This window comes from Cucurbita pepo, chromosome 4, assembly GCF_057944985.1.
Source record: "Cucurbita pepo subsp. pepo isolate OVF chromosome 4, ASM5794498v1, whole genome shotgun sequence".
NCBI classification, from domain to species: domain Eukaryota; kingdom Viridiplantae; phylum Streptophyta; class Magnoliopsida; order Cucurbitales; family Cucurbitaceae; genus Cucurbita; species Cucurbita pepo.
In genome coordinates this window covers 4331696-4354396 of record NC_141801.1, presented here as the reverse complement: position 1 = coordinate 4354396, position 22701 = coordinate 4331696, and the positions used below count along the sequence as shown (strand labels likewise).

At 33.6% G+C, this 22701-nt stretch overlaps 2 protein-coding genes and 1 non-coding gene across 4 annotated transcripts; all 3 read right to left on the bottom strand.

Annotated features, from left to right (window-relative positions):
- Nucleotides 1–1345: 1345 nt before the first annotated feature.
- On the bottom strand, nt 1346–2363 carry LOC111792775 (ethylene-responsive transcription factor ERF109-like). Its single transcript, XM_023674358.2, has one exon. The coding sequence runs from the start codon at nt 2295–2297 to the stop codon at nt 1500–1502; it is 798 nt and encodes a 265-aa protein (XP_023530126.2). The 5' UTR covers nt 2298–2363; the 3' UTR covers nt 1346–1499.
- Nucleotides 2364–11228: 8865 nt separating this feature from the next.
- On the bottom strand, nt 11229–17665 carry LOC111792771 (ceramide synthase LOH2). 2 transcript variants are annotated; one of them, XR_002814846.2, is made up of 7 exons: nt 17281–17665; nt 15315–15523; nt 14804–14959; nt 12967–13152; nt 12695–12873; nt 12230–12304; nt 11229–11482 (listed from the first exon to the last, which is right to left on the bottom strand). XR_002814846.2 is itself a non-coding variant. In XM_023674353.2 (6 exons), the coding sequence occupies exons 1-6, from the start codon at nt 17395–17397 to the stop codon at nt 12285–12287; spliced, it is 867 nt and encodes a 288-aa protein (XP_023530121.1). In that variant the 5' UTR covers nt 17398–17665; the 3' UTR covers nt 11713–12284. The 2 variants fall into 2 exon arrangements, 1 of the variants encoding a protein (XP_023530121.1); XM_023674353.2 differs by lacking the exon at nt 11229–11482 and having other exon boundaries at nt 11713–12304.
- Nucleotides 17666–20888: 3223 nt separating this feature from the next.
- Nucleotides 20889–20960, bottom strand: TRNAP-UGG (transfer RNA proline (anticodon UGG)). Its single transcript has one exon. It is a non-coding gene; the product is annotated as a tRNA-Pro (tRNA).
- Between the last annotated feature and the right edge of the window lie 1741 nt (nt 20961–22701).

Sequence of the window (22701 nt, the reverse complement as noted above, 5' to 3'; positions counted from 1 at the left end):
AAAATTGGACGTGCATTTACTTCACTACACAGGGCTCGTGTACATTCATATGGACCCACTAGATGAATTTCAATTTTTCATGAATCTGATTATGGGCATTTGTATGTTCATACATATCGGAACCGTAAAAAAGAAGATGCAAAATAAAGTGCTTAAACATAATACATGTTACACAACATGCCTAAGACCCCACAATATAAGAAAAAACATGGTTCAATGACCTCAATGATCTCATGCAATATAGTGTGAAATCATACATAATGATGATTGATATCCCATGTGACTGACATTTATACCATCTATCATTAATTCATTCATACTTGACGATATCTCATCAAACCTATGACTGATCATAACATGTAACTTGATCAGAGTGTTGTCCATTTTCGGTTTCATAAAACACAGGACTAATTACCATAGTAGCATATGTTATTCACATCTCATATAACATTTGGTCTCAGTAACTCACAACTACCATCATATTGACACATGTTATAACAGTCCAAACCTACCGCTAGAAGATATTGTCTTCTTGAGATTTTTCCTTTCGAACCTCTCCTAAAGGTTTTTATGACACATATGCTAGAAAGAAGTTTTCATACTATTATAAAGAATGTTTTGTTCCCCTCTTCAACCGAGAAGAAGTCTGAAAGAAAAAGCCCAAAAAGAACAATAATTGCTAGTGGTGTGCTCAATTCTACAGGATGACAAACGTCTTATCACCGACTCTTTTCCTTTCTGTAGCCACATCTTGTCTCACTGAGCCAACTTATATTCAAATTGATAAGCGCAGTCTCATATAATAAGGAATATGACTCATCTAATATCTATGGTTGATTCTATAGATATAAAAATAGAAATAGAAATATTGGTTTCATTTTATTGTCCCGTCAAAAAATTTTAAAAAGAAAAAAAAAGAAAAAAAAGAAGGATGATAAGTGGAGTGGCGTATCAAAGATTTGTGAGCTTGGAGCGCGTAACTGCCGAAGCAGTTCAACGGGACCGAGTATAAGAAGCCTCCCAGAAAATCCTCGTCACTTCCTTTATTTGACCAATAATTTCTAAATATAAAATCATTTTCTCTCTCTTATTTCACCATTCAGGTGCTTTCCGTTTTTAATTAAATCCCAAACCTCCTTTTAATATATATATATATATTCATTTAATTTAAGCACGAGATAAATATGGCTCAATTTTTTAATTATTAAAATTAAAAAATTAGAATTAAATTTTTTTTTTCTTCTCTCTCTCCTCAAGCAATCTCTCATAGTTTGAGGGATGATTTTTTTTAAAAAAAATTAAAACATTTTTTAATTGCAACTTTGTTTAATAATTAAAGAAAATATTATGAACCAAATGTAATTTTTATTTCTTTTATTCCATTTGGATTTGACTATTGTAGAATTTCTAAACAAATAATTTGACCAAAAAATGAATTCTTTCCCTAATTTAAAAAATAGTTGAAAGAATTTTCACAATATTTAAATTTAATTTTGATTTCAACGGCTCCGGGATTGACCGGCGAAATCCATAATCAAACTCTTAATGTCGTCGTCGTCTTCGAATATTTCAGCCAAAACGACGTTGTTTTGAATCTCCATCATTGATGACGGTGTCCTCGGTGCTACAGCTGCTTCATTTCGGTTGAAATTAGAAGTGGCGGCGGCGGCGGTGGCGGTGGCGGTGGTGGCAGGGGCGGCGGTGACTGTGGCGGAGGTGGAGGTAGTAGTGGAGGCTGCCGGGGGAGAATAATTGAATGTCATTAAGGAATTGTCAGAGGAGGGGAAGTTGAGTCTGGCACGTGGGCCTCGGAACTTAATGGCGGCTTCATCGTAGGCACGTGCGGCTTCCTCAGCAGTGTTGAAGGTGCCAAGCCAGACTCGGGCGGCGCGTTTCGGGTCACGGATTTCGGCGGCCCATTTGCCCCATGGACGTTGCCGGACACCTCTGTAATTCTTCTTCAATCGCCTGACACGGCGGCCGGAGTTGTTGTTTTTATCGGTGGTAGTGGTGGTGGGCTGGTGGGAGGAGGGGGTTGAGAAGAAGTTGCAACCCAAACAGCCGCTGATTCTACAGATGTGACACGTGTCAAAATCAGAAGAGGGCGGAAAGATAGTGGTGGTGGTGTTAGTGGAAGGTGGGTGAAGAAGGCGGAGGAAGTGGTCGTGTCGGAATTCGAGGCCGGCGGCTGCAGCGCCGGAGACGACTTGGGTGAGAGCGTCGACAATAACGAGGCCTTCCTGCTCGTCGGTGAGGCGGGGGAAGGCGGCGGAGTGGTGGTGGGAGGCCATAAGCATGCTGGACGGGCGGCAGTGGAAGAAGAGAGTGTTTTGGGAATTTTGTGATTTTAATTTTCAAGTGTTGAGAAATGGATTGGGAGGAGTGAGAAAGGGAAGAGGGGTATATAAGAGAGAGAGAGAGAGGGGCGGAATGACGTGGCAGACAGCTGGTCACACCGTTAAGACACGGACACAGAATTGTAAATTGTAAAGAGTACGGCCGTGAGATATGTGATGACGCGAGACGGAGGTTTGGAACTCTTCTAACTACGCTCGTCCTCTGACGCGATGCCACGTATTCTTTTTCTATTTTTCCTTTTTTTAATATTTATTATTTATTCCATTTATATATATATATATATATATTTTTTTTTTTTTCTTTTCTTGTAAAGGTATACTTTATACATTCCAATATTTCGTAAACGATGTCATAGACTTAAACATTTAAAATTTTTAAAAACAACATAACGAAAAATCAATAATGTGATGTTTAAACAAAACAAGGTAAAAATAAAATAATGTCCTAATTAATTCTAAGGGCTACCAATAACATGAATGCATCTACCCTAACTTAACTTCAGTTCTATGACCGCCACCGTGACATCTTCATCTTTGTACATTAGTAAGAATAGAAAGTGACTTGAGTATTTTAAGAAATACTTAGTAAGTAATCTCGTTGTTAAGGCTAGGATATGCAATCACACGCAATTATGTCTAGGACCTATCCTTTCATAAAAACATTTCATGACTTTAAATTCTACTTTCCAATCTGGGCTAAAATTGGATTTGTAGTACTTCTCTACTGATGACCGATTTATGAACTCACTAGGAGCGTATACGTACCCTCTGGGCCTACCCTTTAGCTAATGCATGCTTACACTGCTGGAGCCATGGAGGGAAATGAGCTGGCATAATATCATGGCGTACATAAATATTGTAATGTATGCGTTCGTACTCATCATAACAAGAAAGTATCACGATGCACATGACATATAAAAATGCATGAGGTCTCTATAGCTTAAAACATGGCATAAGTTTATGATGCAAGTCAAACCTTCATTCCTTAATAACATAATGGGCCTGTGAATCATGCATACATAATTCCTAAAAAATCTTTCGTACTTAACATAGGGGACATGACATGGTGAAATAGAGGTTTATGTATCATAAATTATCAATATCATAAATGTGGTTTCATAACATGAAATAATCACATTGCAGCAAAGCTTAAAAACTTGGCATAGCATAACATAACATAATATAACATCACATGACATAACATAGTATAGCATGACATAGAATAGCATAACAATCATAATTATGACACGTTCAAGGGTCATGAGACATGTGTCATCATACATCATACAATTCGTCCAACTTAGCTAACAATAAAGCCACTTAATTGTTGGCCTAAGGGCCACTAATTTAACCTTAATGCTAATCTGGATCTACCCCTTGATATCTTAACTCAACCGGTGGGTCTATGACATTCGGTTAGAAAATATTAATGAGGTTGACTCACCTAAAGATATTAAATAGTCAAATTTTCAGCTAAAAAATAATTTAAATTTAGCAAATATGGGTTATACTGATCTCAAATGTTTCCAAAAACGGTAGGAGAGGGTCTATAAATTTCAAATGGGGCTCAAAACAGGTAACCAAGCCAAGCTGACATTGGCGAGGGGTGCGGGTCACAATGTCAGGTCGGGTCAAGCGCATGGGTTCAGACACATATCACAGGGTTATGTGCGCGACTCAAATACTAGGTCTGGTTAGTAACGGGTTGGTTATTACTCTACATGCAGGTGTTGGGTCGAGTGTGGATGGGTCTGGCCGAGGGAAGTAGGCCGTTAGTGATAGAGAGTCACGAAGCACTACAAGTGGGCTACTGAAGACACGCGGGCTGCATCTGCTGAGAGTTGGTTGGGATTCCGAGCCTAACTAGGTTCAAGATCAACATTGTGCCTCGGGTGGGATGTTTGCCAAGCCTCAAGTTCGAATTTAGGCTCGAAACTCAAGCTTGAGGAACAAACTTTAACCGAATGGTTTAATCTAATCATAAAAAGATTCCATTGGTTTAAACTAGCTTAGGGTGCTTTAAACAAATTCAAAAAGTACTACAAACAAGAGTATGCCACGGACCTTGTGGGTTAGTGTTGGAAATGGTTCGAACTCATAGATTTGATCTTTATACGCTACGGGCAACATTATTTAGGTTCCAACGCGTTACGAGTCACAACCAAAATAATTCAATTTAACTAAAAAATTAAATAACAAATTATAATTTAACGTGACAAGCAACAAACATTATTTTAAAATAGGGCTGTTGCTAAACAAATCCTTTGATTATTTTAAAATTTTAATCGGTTCAATATTCCAAAGAGTTAAGACCATTTATATAATTGTATTATAACCAATAAATAAAATAATGAAATCAAATTAAGACTATTTTTTTAATAATTAAAAAAAACAACAATAAAAATGTGACGGCGGCAAGAGGGCAGGCGACTTCCGGCGAGGGCCCAACAGGTCCAATCGGAATGTCCAAAGAAGCGTGAAAAGAAAAATAGAATCTTTCCCATAGACATGGAATTTGACTTTTTTTATTTGACTCTTAAATTGGTCAACCTACATATTTTGTGTTTAATCCCACCATTACAATTTTGATAATTTTTTTTTAATAATTATCAATAAATTAAAATTTATATAGTGATAATTAATTCACAAATCAAACTTTATGTTTTAGAGTAATTATAATAATAAATTTATAAAAAGAAATTTGCTTCTATTTTGTTCTCACCTTCATAAATATAAGAAAAAAAAATAGTAATAAAACTAATGAATAATTTTTTTTTTTCAAAATAATTATACAAAAAGTGTTCTAATTAACTGCATAAATTATTCATTTATAAAATAATAGTTAAAAGAATAAATTAATAAAAAATAACCCAAATTTTGTACCTTCATTTAAAAAATACTTATAAAATTTTAAAAATTTCAAAATTTAAGTTTAAAAAAATATCCTTACTATTGCTACAACATTTCAAAAATATGGATGAACTTTCGAAAAATAATATTAAAAAGAAAAATAACCAATTAGTTGTCCGTAAATGATTTTCGTTCATATATTAATAATAAGAATTTTTTTCAAACTTTTTTTTTTGAAGGGGTGAATGCTACTCTTAGATTTTATGTTTAATTTTAAACATAATACAAACGTTAAGTGTAACAACCGGGAAAAATAAAATAAAATAGTAGTAATAATAATAATAAAATAATAAATAAATAGTTAATAAAAATATTTAAAAAATAAAAACATTTGGTAACCGATCCCTTCCTCCTTCCTTCAATCTCTCACCACTCCTTCTCTAAAAATAAATCTGTCAACAAATAAGGAATTCCTTCTCTCTAAAAACAACGTCAAATTTACCCATCAGAATTTCTTCCTTCCTACAAAAAACAAATAGAAAGAAAAAAAAAATAGTTGCAGGAGATATGTCATTTGAAGAGGTCAGTAGTTAGTATATTAAACCTTTCTTTTATTTTATTAAGTAATATTAATTTGGTTACAATTATTTAATTTTGAATTAGAGATTAAATGAAAAGATTTTTTTTATGAGTTTTAGGAAATCACAACCAATTATATTTTAGATCTCTTGAATTGTTGCAATGATTTAAGTTGTCAATAATTTTATATGAATTATACAAAAAGAATATAACAAAATGAATGGATTAAATTAAAGCTAAGAATATAATTGTTAACTAAATCAGAAATAAGACAAAGGAAATAAGGAAAAAAAAAACGAAATAGAGATGAAAATTCAGAATACACTTAAAAAGAAAGAAAAAAAAAACAAATAAAAGGAAGAAGAAAGATTTATTACCGAGGAAGAGGGAAGATTGAGGAAAAAAGAAATAAAAAGAAAAGAAAGATTAGGAAGTAAGAATAAATTAACAAAATTGGCCAATAATATCTCTAATTACAGAGGAAGAGGGAAGATTGAGGAAAGATTTGTTGAGCATAATTTAAAAAATAAAACAGGAAATATGAGAGGCAAGGAGCTCCATTAAATTTCGGTCTAACAGTAAATATCAGAATTTAAGAATAGCCCATGTAAATTAGAGAAATAATTTTATAGAGTTCAAACTTAAAACTGATGTTATGGGCTCACATAGGTTGACTTGGATTTTAATGAACTTTCATTAAGGATAACGACGAAACATCAGCCTAAGCTAATCATGTAAGTGACCTTACTATCGGCATGGTTATATTTAATGTTGACACGTGCCCCGTAGTTCTGCATGTGCATATATATTGATATGTGTGAATTGTCTGTGGATCGCTATGCTTCTTATATGTTATAACATGGACATGAAATTACGATAAATGACATGAAATATAACCCGTTAGAATTATGTATGATTTGAGAACTAAAGAATGAGAAACAATATGACATGAATGATGAACGATAACTAAAACGATATGAAAAATGATATGATATGTACATAATGCTATCGGGGGTGTATTAAAGGATAATGAAAATGGAAAAGTTTTGGGGCCTTATGCATTATGTGTGCTCATGCATTTGGGGGATACCCCTATCCCATCACGAGGGTATGGACGCGTACATCCAATGGCAGGACAACGATCATTATGCTTTGCATAGCGCTGCTGTGACGGTTACTAGTTCTAGCAGGTGTCCGGCCTAAGGGGCTCCCAGAGTATGCCCACCGAATAAGGAAAGTGGCCCAGCGGTGTGCGAACTAGCTGGTGAGCCCATACTCGCACGTATGGGCTATGTGTAGAGTATATGGTACACGTCCAAAATTACCCGTTAGGACAGCATCGTAGGAAAATCGGAATGAAAGATAGGTTCCATCATCTCATTGCATGTGATTGTTGCACTTAATCCCTAGTGGGTCACTTACGGAGTATTTCTTTAAATACTCAAGCCATGTGCTACTGCATTTTTTCAGGTTAAGGCAAGACATTCCTGTACGGCTGATGACGACATCGCAACTCGAGACCATGACACATGCATAGGATAGTGGTATTTACCTTGTTAGACTTAGACTAAAATAGGATGTTTTAAACTTAAACGTTTATTTATTTTATTTCAAGTCTTTTGGTTGTGTCGTTTTAAAGATGTTTTCGAAACACGTAAGTCCATGGCTGTGTTTTAAGATAAATTTTGAATCGTTACATTAAAAATATTTTTTAATTATTTTAAAAAGTTGGGTATTAATGAAATATTGTAGTTCAATTATATTTTTGAAACATTATTCAACAAAAACATTATTGAAGAATATTTAAAAAATAAAGTATTAACTATTTTCATTCTCAAATTAATTGTAAAATATATTTTTGAATTTTGTTTTAAAAGTTTAGTGTCTTTTAAAATAATATTATTTAAAATATTTTAGCTTTATTACCTTATATATTAGTAAAATATAAGTTCTATATTAGCATATAATAAATAAACCATTGATTTTTTTTTTATTTAAATTTTATGTAGGATATATTTGTTTAGATTTGTTTATACTTTTCTAAATTATCTAAAAATATATTTACTCTCCATTTATTAATAGTTAGTCTCGACCTCCAAAAAAAAAAAAACAAATGAAGCTCACAACTCTATTCTCGACATAGTGTTGTGGTCATTTCTGTCTATCTATTTAAAGTTGATTGTCATCGAGCCCATCTATATCGACCATAATATCAATATCATTTGATAAAAGTGACAAGGATATCGTCTACTGTCACTTTTCTTCACCTTTCTTCTCTTTCTCCTCCTTTCATCTCCCTTATACATGTTTCTAGAATCAGGCCAACCCCAAGTCTTGCCTCCCGACGTCAACTAGCCATCTCCCCTCGACGATATCACAATATCAATATGAATCAAATTTATCTATATCTTTTTTTTTTATTTTAAGTAAAAGAATTCCAAAGATTTAAACCAATCAATTTGATTTATAATATTTAATTATAAGATTAAGGGCCACGTGGGACATTGCATAAGTGAAAAAGGAGTGTGGAGTCCGTGTATGTTGTGAATTCTGATTGTGAAAACGACAAAATTGAAAATAGTTTTGAAAAAAAAAAAAAAAAAAAAAACTTTTTGCCCATTTACTTTTTAAATTTTAAAATATTATATTCTTATTTTCTTTTTTTACCTTTTAAATATTTCACCGTAAATATTTACTTTTTGTTTTTATCTTTCAGGATGATTTTTTGTTAATTAATTTAAATATTATGGTAGAATTTTGTAAAACTAATTTTAATAGCGGTAAAAAAAAAACTTTAAATATATAAAAAGTTTAAATATATAGATATAAAAATCTAAAATTTTGAAATTAAAAAATGAGAATTAAATAGAAATTTGAAAAATTAAAAGAGAAAATTGAGAGAGATTTTTTTAATAATGGACTCAGTCTCAAACTCATTTTAATGCGCTAGGTGGTGTACCACCTACCATTTGCTATGTTCACACCAAAAGCATACACCATTTTTAACATCATTTTCTTCTAATCAAATAATTAGAGATGTATACGGTAGTGGGACGCGGACGACCTTCCCGCTCCCATCCACGTCATGATATGAACTAAGAGACGTCAATTATACAATATACTTCAATGATGATGTGAAGAAAATATTGTTGAAATTATCAAAATATATTTCAATTCATGCCACATTAAAGAAAAACGAAGTTTCATGTTATAAATTTTGGGTAGATTAAAGTTTAGAGTTATTGTATTTCATTAATGTATTTTAAGACTTTTTATTTACTTTAGCTTACAATTACACAATGGTTAATTATGACCATTAAGTATGAATGTTACCATTCTTGGGATGCCTTTCATAGTTTCATTTTGAGGCTATATAAAGCCATGTATGTTTGTATTTGTGAGTAGACTTGAAAATGTAGTAAAAAAAGAGCATTTGTGCTTTCTTTAGCCAATGACTAAGTTTCTTTACAATTTTATGTAGTTTAGGTTGCATGTAGAATCATTCAAGCTCGACATGATCAATCTTGCTTGTGGAGTGATTCGGATCTCAAACAAGTGTTCTTGCGTTGAGATATTTGATCAACAAGAATCATTCAAGCTAGACATGATCGATCTTGCTTATGGAGTGATTCGAATCTCAAACAATATTCTTGCCTTGAGATATTTGATCAAGAAGGTAATTTGAATCTTACTCCCCTTGTAGTGATTCCTTATCATATCACGTCACCTATTTCATTTCTCATCCCCTCTCCTTCTTCTATATCTCTCTACTACAACCTCTCTATCTCCTAAACACTCCTTCTCCCTCACTTTTTGAGCACTTAAGTGTTGTTGCATGTTCTACCGCTCGTCGAACATGTGCCCCATCGTCGATAAGTCAGCTTTTTAGATCTTGTTTCTCTTTATTTCTCTAGGGATTTGTAATGTCCGGTCTCAACTGAATTAAAGAAGCTTAAGTTGCAATGATAAGACTTGTTGGATAAAGATCTTATACACCCTTTCATAGGAATATCTCTCTAACAAAACATACATGAGAAAACCAAGTTAAGATTAGAGTTCTAGAGCTAGAGTAGTTTTCACATTGACCTGTCAGTATGTTTCTAGTAGACCGAGTACTCTAGGATCATGAGTAGCGATTAGAGGTCAGACTTAAGTGCACCTCGATATTGGTTTAGTCTTGAGGAGTTAGTTTCGAAGGTCCTGGAAACACGAAATGAGATTTAAACTTTAGATGCCCCTAAGAATCTAGTAGAGATCTCCACGACGTCTAAGAATGACTAAGGTAGTTCATTATGTTGTTAGCAGTATGAACAATGTCACTAGAGTCTCCACCACCTTATCCCTACCAGTACCGACAACGTTATCAGCGACCTAAGTCAAATCCAATAGCACCCCTACCAAGTGGTGAGTCTCCAGGAGTGGTACCGTTGAGCTAGGCCTAGGCCAGATAGAGTCAGTGTGTCAAGCTGACAAAGTGTCCCAACTTTGTGGGAACGTTCAGGGGCCTCCTGAACCTCTTGAATAAGGTCTCACTAAATTATAAACCAGTCTTGAGAGGGGATTTGAGACCCGTATGTGTTGAAATTTATGCGATAAATTTTCGTAATTAATTATTTAATTTCTAATAATAATTTTGATGATTTATTTATAATTTAATATTTAATCTATGGTATAAAAATTCAAAATTATTAATGTAATATTATACCGTATGTGGTTGACATACAAGTGAATCATGTTTAAGTAATAACCTAGGGTTTCATATGCAAGAGTTCATAACTCACTCAGGATTAAGATCGAGTCATATATGTTCATCATATAAAATATTAATCTTCTCAATTAACGGATTTACAAAGAAAAATTAAATATTTACAATCTTATACAAACTCATTGTATAAGATACTCCAAATCACATGTCTCTACATAAATGATTTTCTTCGAATTATTTATAACGATGAAAATTAGGTCGTATCAATAGTGTTACTAAGATAAGACACTCAACCTTATCCACAGTACGAACCTTTTAAATTATTACTTGTGTTAACCACATACACTTCAAAATTATACTAATAACTTTAACTTTAAATATCCTCTTGAACATGATCCTCTTCAAGATGATGGTTTATGGCAATGCTTGAAAATCTATCAACCAGCTAGGCTAATGGTTTGATAAGTTCAGTTTAACAATTTATTAGCTAAGTTTAATGGATGATTTGATAAACTAAGCAGGGTGGCGAGTTTGGGATAAGAACTTTACTGGGAACCAAAGCACATAGTCTGGCATTTAATAAAATTAATTCTGGGCCAAGATCAGACGCATAATAGATGCTGCATGGAGAGAGCTGAGGAAAGAGATCATACATTTTTATATACATATATAAAAAGTAATTCTCCAAAGTGCAAAACACAAACTAGAAAATGGATAGTAGTTTTTGAAGGTAATGATATTGAATTGACATATATTCTCGACCAAAAAGTCAAAGGTTCAAATCTTACCCGTCAAACTAAAAAGGACCTACAAAAAAGGACAAATATTTTCACAATGAAAACTACAAGTAACAAACAAGAATTGTACTGTATGTTTATATGCATATATGTTCCATTCAAATATGGTGTGAACACCGTAAACTCCAAAGTCCAGGAAATGATATAAGGCACAGTTGCCTTATTACCTGACCGAGGCGAGAGGAAAGTGTGCCCTACATGAGATAGGAGAAGTCATATAGTAAGATAATAGACATCATTTTTGGTTCTCCAAAATAAAAATAGAAAACTACAAACGTGTCTATGTCAATAACAATGTTTCACTACATAGAGAGGCATGGAAGACCTAAAATAACCGCAACAAAATTAAGAATCTTCCAGCTCAAACATGCAAACAAGGAAACTCCAAATTGAGTAATAGTAATTGTTTGGCTTGAAGAACAAGTGGTTCAATGGGTAGTAGGCAAACAAGATTGTTATACATTCATTCAGTTTTCTCTTTTGTAGATTGTCCCAACACATTTGCAGTACAAACAAGATGTTCATTGTGAAGGCACTTTGTTTCACTGTTCAGAAGAATATTATATATTCAACACAAATTCTGGCCTAATATGATGATGCTTATTGCAAAACCTCAACAATCTCCTAAGAAATAGAAGAGCAAAAAGTGCTACATAATGCAACAGACTTTCTGTTTTCATTTTTGAATCTCATGTTTTTCTTCGCCTCTCAACTCTGGTAAACCCCCAGCCAACCCTCCTCTCCATCCCCACAGAAGATGAGGGTCCTTAACAAAGGATGCACCAATCCCCTATTTATAAACCAAATATATAGAGAAGTGATACTCTCAGTGGCCATACATTTGTATCCCTACCCACTAAAAATGGAGGCGAAGTGATAAAATGAAAGTAACTTCTCTAACCCGTTGGACCAATGTAGACGAGAAATACAAAAGTAATTACCCCACAGCTACCATCACTAATCAGTGCAAAAAGTACTCTTCAACAGATCTTTCATCTAATCGTCATCCTCCGAATCTGTAAAGAAAATACAAGAGAAAAATTTCAATATCAGTTACAACCATGACATTACCCATTTGAATAAAGAAAACCAGAAAATCGAAACTACGCAGTTATCCTGTACATTCAATGTACTTTTCTGAATCTAAAACTCATTGATATTTGCTTAAAGCTCGAGAGCCTGTTTGAAGGTGTTTTTAATGAGTTCTTTTTAGGCTAATATGAATCATGCAGATGAAACTCTTTTCGTTTATGAAAAATGAAATTAGATGCATAACACAAAAGGTACCAGTGACTTGTAGGAAATTATCATACATAAATCTAAAACAGACAGGACTTGTGGGAGGGCTCCCCTTTTCCTATTTGATCAACGAGAAACTTTTACTGTGGATGAGTAAAGTTACACACCAGATCTTATATCCTCTCCAACTTTTCCCCTATTTTTCAGCTGTCTATGGATCATGGAGCATATGAGCAACCACCAGTATATGTGGAACACAAGCAACATCAACAACATCGTGTTGAAAACATAGTATATCAATCTGGAATTCGCATCTGATAGCTTCAAGTACTCACAGAGATCATAGCTGAGAAGTATCAATCACAAAATCAGATGAGCAAAAGAATGTGGATACACACTCAAATCTTCAAAGATAAAAACAAACACCAGGAGCACAAACCTTGTTGATTTTATAACCCAGAATGGGAAGAATATAAGCCGCAATACGAGCCATGTAACGGCAAAAAATCCAAAGAAAACACTTGCTCCGAGTTCTTTCTCAGAATATTTAAAAACCTTGGCAGCTTCCATGAAGACATCACTTGCATCATGGAGTGCAAGAATAACCGATCCAATCTGGAAAAATCTGCAGAATTGAGTACAAAAATCCTGATTTAAAATTTCATCTATTATTTTAATCAGTCTAGACTTCCATCATAAGAAATGCTGAGAAACAAAGAATAGTCGAGCAATTTTTTGTGACATACTCAAAAAAAAAAAGAAAAAAAAAGAAAAAAAAAAGGAAGGTCCAGATGAGGCTTTAAAACAACAATTTGACCCATAAATAAACAAATATAAAGTTGCAAATATGTGAGTAACTTTCACACATGGTTACAGTGCAACATAATTAAATAAAAAAGAGGGTTACATCCTAAAGATCTCGCGGAGCCCCAAATTGAGGCTATAAGGTGAGTACATTATCCCAAAAAACATCTAAAGACTTCTGTTTGACTTTCTTTCAATCCAAGTAAGGTTTTTTTAAAAGAAAAACTAACTCTAGTAGGGAAACTTCAAATAGTTTCCATACTTCAATAACTCCCTAAATCATTCATGATACTAAATGGCACCATGATATTTATATTCCCGTAAATGGGTAATTATTAATTATCATCAGGTCTACAATCAAATCCAGAAAAAGGAACAACCATCCTTTTATCAAAATTTGAATGGAAATGCTTCAACTTTGTCTAGTTTTTAAGACAAAATGAAAAACTGTGTAAGATCCCAATAAAAAAAAAATTAAAACAAGACATTTAGACTCGGATAGACATATCTATGTTCTGATATCATGCTCTAATGTTATATTAAATGATATACAATAAGACTGTTGTCCTCCAAACTAGGTTAAACAACACAATTCAATCTCCTAATAACCGTATACGAACCCAACACATAATCAGCTAAGCAAGATGTAGAACTCAAAATATATTGCAAGGCAAAGATAACAAAACTACAAGATAACCAAGGATTCGAGAACTGAGGTACTTTGAACTTCCCTTTCTTGAGCATTCTCACTCAAGCGCTAAACCAAACTCACTGAATCTTTGCTCAACTTCCCCCTGTTCCACTCTCTCTATTTATAACCAAATACCATAGTTAACTCTCTGCCATTTACTAATATACCAGTATAATATCCCTAATTTCTTTCTAATGGGCATTCATATCACAAGACAATCATAAGAATGCAGGATTTTCAAAGAATCAACTTCAATCAAGAGGTTTCCATCATCTTATCAATGGATACTAGAATGATAAATGCCAAAATAAACGGTAGAAATGAAATACTAATTTGAACCAAATATATAAATCATCTGAAATGATTCCATTGAAAAATAAATACAGTGCTTCTAGAAGTACTCAAATCAACGGATCAGTATCATGTTGTACGAAAATTAATTTGAGAAAGTGAGAGAGAGAGAGAATAGGCCACAAAGTAACATTTGTTCTAATGCAATAATTCTAATAGACTTCAACAATCACAGCTTTGAATCTTTGACCTATTCTGTATCAAAAGTTACAAGGTCTTAAGACTGGTGGAAAACTTTCTCCAATGAAAAAGGAAAAAAAAAAAAAAAAAAGCCCAGCAGCAATATAAGTAACTACGCCCATGAAAGCACAAGTAGGAAACAGACTCTGGCATGACTTTCCCAATCAGTAGAACAGCAATCAACACATCTCTAGTTATAAGTAAATATTACTAGCTATGTTGAACTTGTATAAAGGAACTTTAAGAATACCTCGTCATATATGAATATCCGATCAAGATAACAGTAATTACATGATGAGACATCATGACAGAGAAGTCCTTTCTCCGAGTCTCCCATATAAGAAGAGCAGCAATGCTATATAAGTAGAACCCACATTGGCACATATAGAATAGTTTTAGAGGAAGCCTGCAGAAAGAAATGAAAGGGATCAGTTCATACAAAACAAAATTTTTTAATCCATTTGAATGTATACCTAAAGAGTACTAATACACTGAAGTTAGAAGTATAAATTTCAACTTCTTACTATTAAAGTTGCCGTACCAAGGAAGAAGAAGAATGGAGAAAAGAGCCCAAATGCACAAATGAAAAAAAAAGGAAAAAAAGCGTAAAAAATTATTGAGGAGTAATCTAGATAGAAGAGGACACCGATCCACTTCAAGCATTTCTATCAATATTATCAACACAGCAAGTTAGATCTGATCCTTGACGCAAAGATGAAGTTCATCAATAAAATTAACAACAAAGCATGTAAACTACTCACTGCAACTCCTGATTTGGCCAGCCTTTGAAGTATTGATTTGAATCTCTAAACCATGGTTCATTATATGCAATTTTTAAAATGCATATTTCAACAGTGCCATAGTATGCTAGTTTCCACATTGATTCCGAACATTTTACAACCTTTGACTGGGTAGCCTCATCAAGTTTCAGTGGAGCAGCTCCTTTGCTCAACAGCCAAATTGCGAACCTCTAAAAATAGAACAAGTTGAATAACATAATTAGCTCCCCTTTCTTAATAAGTAACAGAGAAATCTTATCGACAACACAAAAGAACCAAGTAGAAAAAGGGTTATAAGGATGCCCACGAAGTTCTGAAGATTACAAAAAAGAAAAAAAAAAAGTTTCTCCAATTGGCAGTGACAACAAAAACCGTAGCCACATTTTTCTAAGCGGAGCCTGGATACTTCATTTTATTAGTACAACCGAGAAAAAAATGATTTGGAAAAGGAGCTCCAAAGAGAAACTCTACAGTGTGCATTTGTTTTTCCAATTGCATTTTTACGTCTATAACAATGTGAATCCTCTTACACAGAAGACCAAAGGCAACAAAACAATCTACGGGACAAAGGGATAGGGCATCCCTTTTTCCAAAGGAAGGATTATCAAATGACCTTCCAATCTAAAATGATGGTGTCAATGGAGTAATTACAAAACAACCTATGCTGAGCACTCCAAGTTGAGGCAGTATACTGTCCTGAATCACAAAAAGAAGAAGAGACACTTAAGGACAAGATGCTGCCATCACAATCGCCAACTTGGGGATTACTCCGCAATTTTTTCCAGCCACTTTATCAGTTGGCCTTCACGAATTAGACATCTTCCTGGTCAAATACAATGATCTTTTTCCATAAGTTGAACAGCGAGAATACCTTAGAAGGTAGGAGAATCATCACTTTCCACACAATCTAGAGATCAACCCTCAACCATTTTTTCTTTAATATAGTTGTATTCTTTATAAGTAGACCACAAAGCATTGGAATAATTTATCTGGTGTTGCCCTTTTCAGCCAATACTTGGGCTAGATTGTAGTTCTATAGAGACGTGGCAGCAAATCCTAGTCAACTCCACTTGTTGTGGAAAATTTCACTGGCATGCAATTTTCCAGAAGTTTTAAAGTTGTTGCTTAAAAGGATTTGAATGATCTTTGAGGACAATTGTCATTGGTGGGAGGAGGTTTGGGGTTTGGAGCCTAACCCCTTCAATGTTTCCCTTTAGCTTCTTTTTTTTTTAATGCCTCTATTCCTGTTCTGCATTGCCCTAAATAAAAGCTACTAAAAAATCTTTTTCTATTACGTCCATTTTTAATGTTGGAATTGGATGCCATCTGAAATTTGGCTACCAGGACAAAGGTAGAATTTCTGACATTTCATCATGATGACCAACCGAACTACTTGCTTAATAAAGATGTTAACATCCACACGTCTTCATTGAAAATAATTGCAACAAATCCTGATACCTATCATTTAATAATGAATATTTCGTGTCTGGTTAAGTCAGCTGGGCAGTGCCACCAGGTGCTCTATAATATGACGACCAAACTAAGTAGATGTTGAAAACACCACCTATTAAGTTCAGTACAAAAAAAGTATTTGAAATTCACCAGAAAATCATAACCGAGAGAGAAAAGATCGAGTAGGGCGTTCTTAATGTGAAGAAAATAAATGCAAGTAGAACAAGTAGAGACATTAAAAATTTTCCATCTCATCTTCAATTTATCATATTTTCCGCCATCACAAAAAAGTTAGAAACAATTATTTAGGTGAATAACAGACAAGAAAATTTAAATTGCTACCTAAACGCACATATACGACGTTCTTATAACGAATTATCAGAATCCATACATAAATCACCCGCACACAGAAAAAAACAAAAGGCAAGTGAGAAACAAAATTGCACTACAGAAGAGTAAATGAAAAGTAGAAAACAAATGTAATTCGAAAACTCACACGAAAAATGAATCTGTCGAGTAGGAACCTCGCAGCGTAAAAGCCGAAGGCGAACTGGACGGCGATGACAAAATGCAAGGCGTCTGGCGCGCCAGTGTGGCTCCATATCGAGTCCATTGCAGGTATAATTCAGAGGAGAAGCATGAAAAACGAGGAGGAAGAAAGAAACGAAAACAATTCTGAAACAACCTAGAATCAGAGCACCGAAATCAGGTAGCAGAGCGTAGAAGAAGAATCCTCGGCAGAGATCTAAGTTTGCCCTAAAATTTGCAGAGGGGCGAAGGAGGAATGGGAGTGAAAAGCCAGAGAAAATTCAGAGAGGGAAGGAGGAATAGTTGGAAGAGAATAGTCGAGAAGTGGAGGTTGAGATCTCCTCCTCCTCCTTTCTCTTTTTCTTTTTATTAAATTAATAAAAATACTTTTTCCCTTTATATTTTATCTAAAAAATATTAAATAATATTAATATTTTTATTATTATTATTTTATTTTAAAAAATATCATTCAATTTTTAACGAATTTAAATAATACTAATGTTTATTATTTTTAAGTATTATTGAAGCTAATTTTTTTTTCGAAGATATTAATTATTTTTTTTAATTTTTTTAAATTAAGGGTACTTATTTTTAGGTATTATTCAAAGACTAAATTAGTAAAAAAAAAAAAAAAAAAAATACTTTTAAACTAAAAAAATTATAAAATTCACTTAAATTAGTTTTCAATGAAAATTAGTACCATAGAATTTTAAAAGTGATATCAACACGATTTACCTATATAAAAAAAAGTTAAAAGACTTCTTATCATTAATATATGGACGAAAACTGTCTATCAATACCATAGATTATCTACCTATGTTTTAATTTTACTTTATCATGAACATTTTTTAAACGTTTTTTTTTTTAAAAAAAGTTTTAAAAGTGTTTTTGAAGTTAAAAAAAAATTTAATGAATTCTATGAAAAATCGAGGTATTTTTCATTTTTTAAATTTAAAGTTACTTTTTAAACAAAATATTAACTATTTTTTGAATTTTTTTTTAAGTTTAAAAATATTTTTAAATATATATTTTTATTTTTTTATGTTTGAGGTATTATTTTTAATAGTTAAAAGTAATTTTTTTTTAGATAAAGTATAAAGCTGAAACGTATTTTTATTAATTTATTAAAAAAAAGTATCTGTTATTTTTTAAATATTTAAAAAACTTTTAATATTAGAACCATACTCGGCTCGGCTCCAATTAAAGCCGCTAAGATTGCGGCCAGCGGCTTTTGTTTAGATATTGGATTAAGTTTAATGATGTATTAATGGAAACCAATTAAGATTAAGAGGGTAATTAAGTCTTTTAGATAAGAAAATTCGGTCACTGTTATTAAATTATCATTTATTAACATATTAAAATGTATGTTAATACCCTAAATTGAAGGGTTTGGCAAAATTTAATGGATATTATATAAATACAATAATATGAACAATAACTTTTTTTTTTTTTAAATGGAAAATATCTTAATTATTAATTTCAATAATTTTTATATTTTTTTTTAGTAAAATATATTTTTGTCTCTAAAATCAACTTTTGGATGTTTAAAACTAACGCTTTTGATCGTTGAGAGTTAATTTTGTTTATAATTGAGGTTCGAAAAGTGATATGTTTAGTCCTCCGAGTTTAATATTCATTTTTAATTAGTCCATAAAGTTTTAACTTAGTTTCTAAATGACGTGTGTCTGCCTTTGCACATGTCAACCAAGTAAGTAGTTTTACTATTGAATTGGTTGGATGACTTGATTGTTGTACAAATGACGTGTCTGTCCTTGCACGAGTCATAATTTTATGATTGTTTGACTGACATTATACATGTTAGATATGATACAAAACGAGTTATGCTATGTTAGAAAATATGCAAAGAAATGAACCTAAGATGGAAAATAAGTAACCCACAATGTTATCGATGTTGGATGATGCATGAACTTCCATATCCATGCATGTATACTATGTAATACGTTTAACCTATGCCTTTGAGACATTCGAAAGTCATGTAAGTTAATCATGGAAGATATGACAAGTATTATGTTTGCACGTTTCAAAGGAATATTACGCCATGAAAAGAATTGAGGTATGACTTGCATCTTAAGTATATGTCATGATTTGATATTATAGGATATCATGCATTTTTATGTCACGTGCATCGGGATACTTCTCCTTTATGATGAGTATAGATGCATGAATTACGATATTTATGTTTTGCCATAATATTATGTGGGTTCCTTTCCCTTCGTGGCTCTAGTAGCGTGAGTGTGCACTAGCTGAAGGGCAGACCCAAGAGGAAGCTATATGCTCGCGTGGTGGGTCCATACAAAAATTTCAAGGTGAAAAGAGAGTTTCGATTAAGTTGAGGTTAGATCAACTCCGAGATTAAAGCAACAAGAACCAAAGATTGGTGAGAGAATACTATGGTTGAGTCAAAGTCATCCACAAGATTTGGAACACATCATATAGGATCCAATTGCTTCCATGGATGCGGACTTGCCATGTTATCTACATCAGTAATTTGAAGTGTTACTATTCGACCAAGAAGACATCAAGCACCAGGAGGTGGTACGACCTCAATCGAAGAAGAAAAATTTCCAAGTCAAGAAAGTAGGAGAGACACTGACAAATAAGATGCAAAAAGTCAATGAGCTAAGAAGTGGTTTTCACCAGTTCATAGTAGATTGGAAGAGAATCCTCAATACTGAGATCAGTTCGAAGCACGTCGAGAAACCTAAGGTCAACCTCATCGTACAACGCTAAATTCATGAAGAGTCGGTTGACAGAGACATCAACCAATTGAGTGGGGGAAGATATCATGGTCATGCTTGTCATGGTCGCATGTCAAATGTCTCAACCATGCTTATCCAGGACGTGTTGTCCATGACCGCATGCCCACTCCAATCCCATTTTACTTGCTTTCATGTTGGGTCTTTACCATTATTTTTGTGTCAATACGGGACCGGTCACCAAAATCATGTCTACACTCACCCGAGCTAAAATGCTCCAAAATATACTATAGGGGACGTGACTAGTTGTGGTTGTTGCTTGTTCGCTTTTAGCTTACAACATTTGTTTGCTTTCATGTTGGGTGACTAGTTGTGGTTGTTGCTTGTTCGCTTTTAGCTTACAACATTTGTTTGCTTTCATGTTGGGTCTTTACCATTATTTTTGTGTCAATACGGGACCGGTCACCAAAATCATGTCTACACCCGCCCGGGCTAAAATGCTCCAAAATATACTCTAGGGGATGTGACTAGTTGTGGTTGTTGTTGCTTGTTCGCTGTTTTTCTGTTTCATTGCTCACGTTTTCTAAAATATCTCGAGCATACCCCAATATTGTCCAAGTTCGCATGCTACATGCCAGAGTGGCGTGACTAGGAGTCTTGGGTCGAAGTGCATGTCACGGACACATATGGACTTTGGGCTAGTGGGTTTCAAATCTAAATACACACTCGACCTAAGACAAGGTTTTACCTACTCGAGGGCAAATACTTTGTGCAAGTTTTTTTTTTAAATTTATTTTAAAAACATACATTTGAAATCCCAACATAATTTACATGATTCAATTTGATATAGTGTTGTTGTGGGGCATTTCGAGAATCGAACTCGAGACCTCTCGCACCCGAAGCGAGAATCATACCACTAGACCAAATGCCCTTGTAGTAGATCTATCATTTTTAGTGATTCGTCCATGTATTTGCTGAATCTCAAGATTTAAAATTTATCCACAAGTTTTGGCTTTATAACTTATTATTGTCAAGTTAGTTTCATCTCACACCAGAATTTGTCGTTAAAATCACTTGGATCTACTTCAATTAATATTATTATGAAATATTGACATAAATAAAGTCTATACTATAATTAATATTTCATACCTCTCAATCACTCCAACATTTAAGAATGATCCAGCTCTAATTATTTTGGTTGAAGATGCATTACCATTAAGGCAGATGCATTCAATTGGAATATGTACGTTGATAAGTTAGATCGGTTTGATTATGACATTCTTCAATAAGCATAAGAGCAAAGATCAAAACATAGGGGCATTTCGAGAATTGAACCTCGCACCCTAAGCGAACCACTAGACCAAATGCCCTTCCTTCAACACCAATTATTTTTAGCTCCTCTCTCAATATGTTTTTTCTTCTCAAGTTCGAAATCTATCTTTTCTAAGGGTTGGGGGCTAAAAACGTTTTATTCAGCTTCACGAACGACAATGGTAGTAAATTTACTTTAGAGTCATTGTGTAAAAAAAAAAAAAAAAAAAAAAAAGTACTCTATCCAAATTAGAGTTTTTAGAGTGATTAAAGCATTTATTGAATGGAAAGGATAATTACAAAACTTCCAACCTTAAGAGGAGTACTCTATCCAAATTAGATACAAGAAGAAGTTTACACGATTTTTATCATCCATTTTGAATGTTCTAATATACTCACAAAGGGAACAATGCTAAGCTCATTTTGGCAATTTGTTTTCTAACGGTGGAATTTTACAATCCACTTCCCTCCTTTGGAGGCCTAGCGTCGAATGTTTCATTTCCCTTTCTAGTTGATGTGAGATTTTACGATCCACTCCCTTCTGGAGGCCCAATGTCTTTGCTGTCATATCGTTCGATGTCTAACTCTAATTTCATTTGTAATAGCCCAAGCCCACCGCTAACAAATATTGTCCGCTTTGGCCCATTATGTATTATTGCCAGCCTTATAGTTTTAAAACGCGTTTGTTAAGAGAGGTTTCCACACTCTTATAATAAATGTTTTGTTCTTCTCTCTAACTGATGTGATATCTCACATCAAACCAAATAATTGAGGTAAAAAAAATTAACCATTGAAGTAAAAAAAAACCTTTAAATATAATTGGTTTATATATATATAACAGAAACTAGGGATTAAATAAATATGATTCATACATGAAAACATTCAAGATGATTGATGTACTTGAATACTGAATACTTGGGAGAGCTTAAAACAAGAACTTCTCAATTCTTACTAAAGAAGGTCAAGATAATTGCAAGGAGAAAGTTAAGTGAGTTAAGGCATACTAAAAATAATGACGACTATGTTAAGTGATTTTATGGGCTTATGTAGATATTCGTGACATGTTCGAGAAAGACAAGGTCTTCAGTTTTGTTGAGGGGATGAAGCTGTGGGTGAATGCCAAACTTTATGAACAAAGAGTCCAAGACCTTTCAACAGCCTATGCTATAGCCGTACGACTAACCTTTGCAACGATCAATCCCAAGACGAAAGACAGAACCAAGCTTCCATATGTGGGAATAATAGAAATTACCGACCCAACTCCCCTAAGGGTGGGAGAGGTGACAAACTTGAAGACAAGTGAGGGGAAAGCTAGTCACGATCAAGGCTCCTTGTCCTGCTGTATATGCAAGGTGGCCATT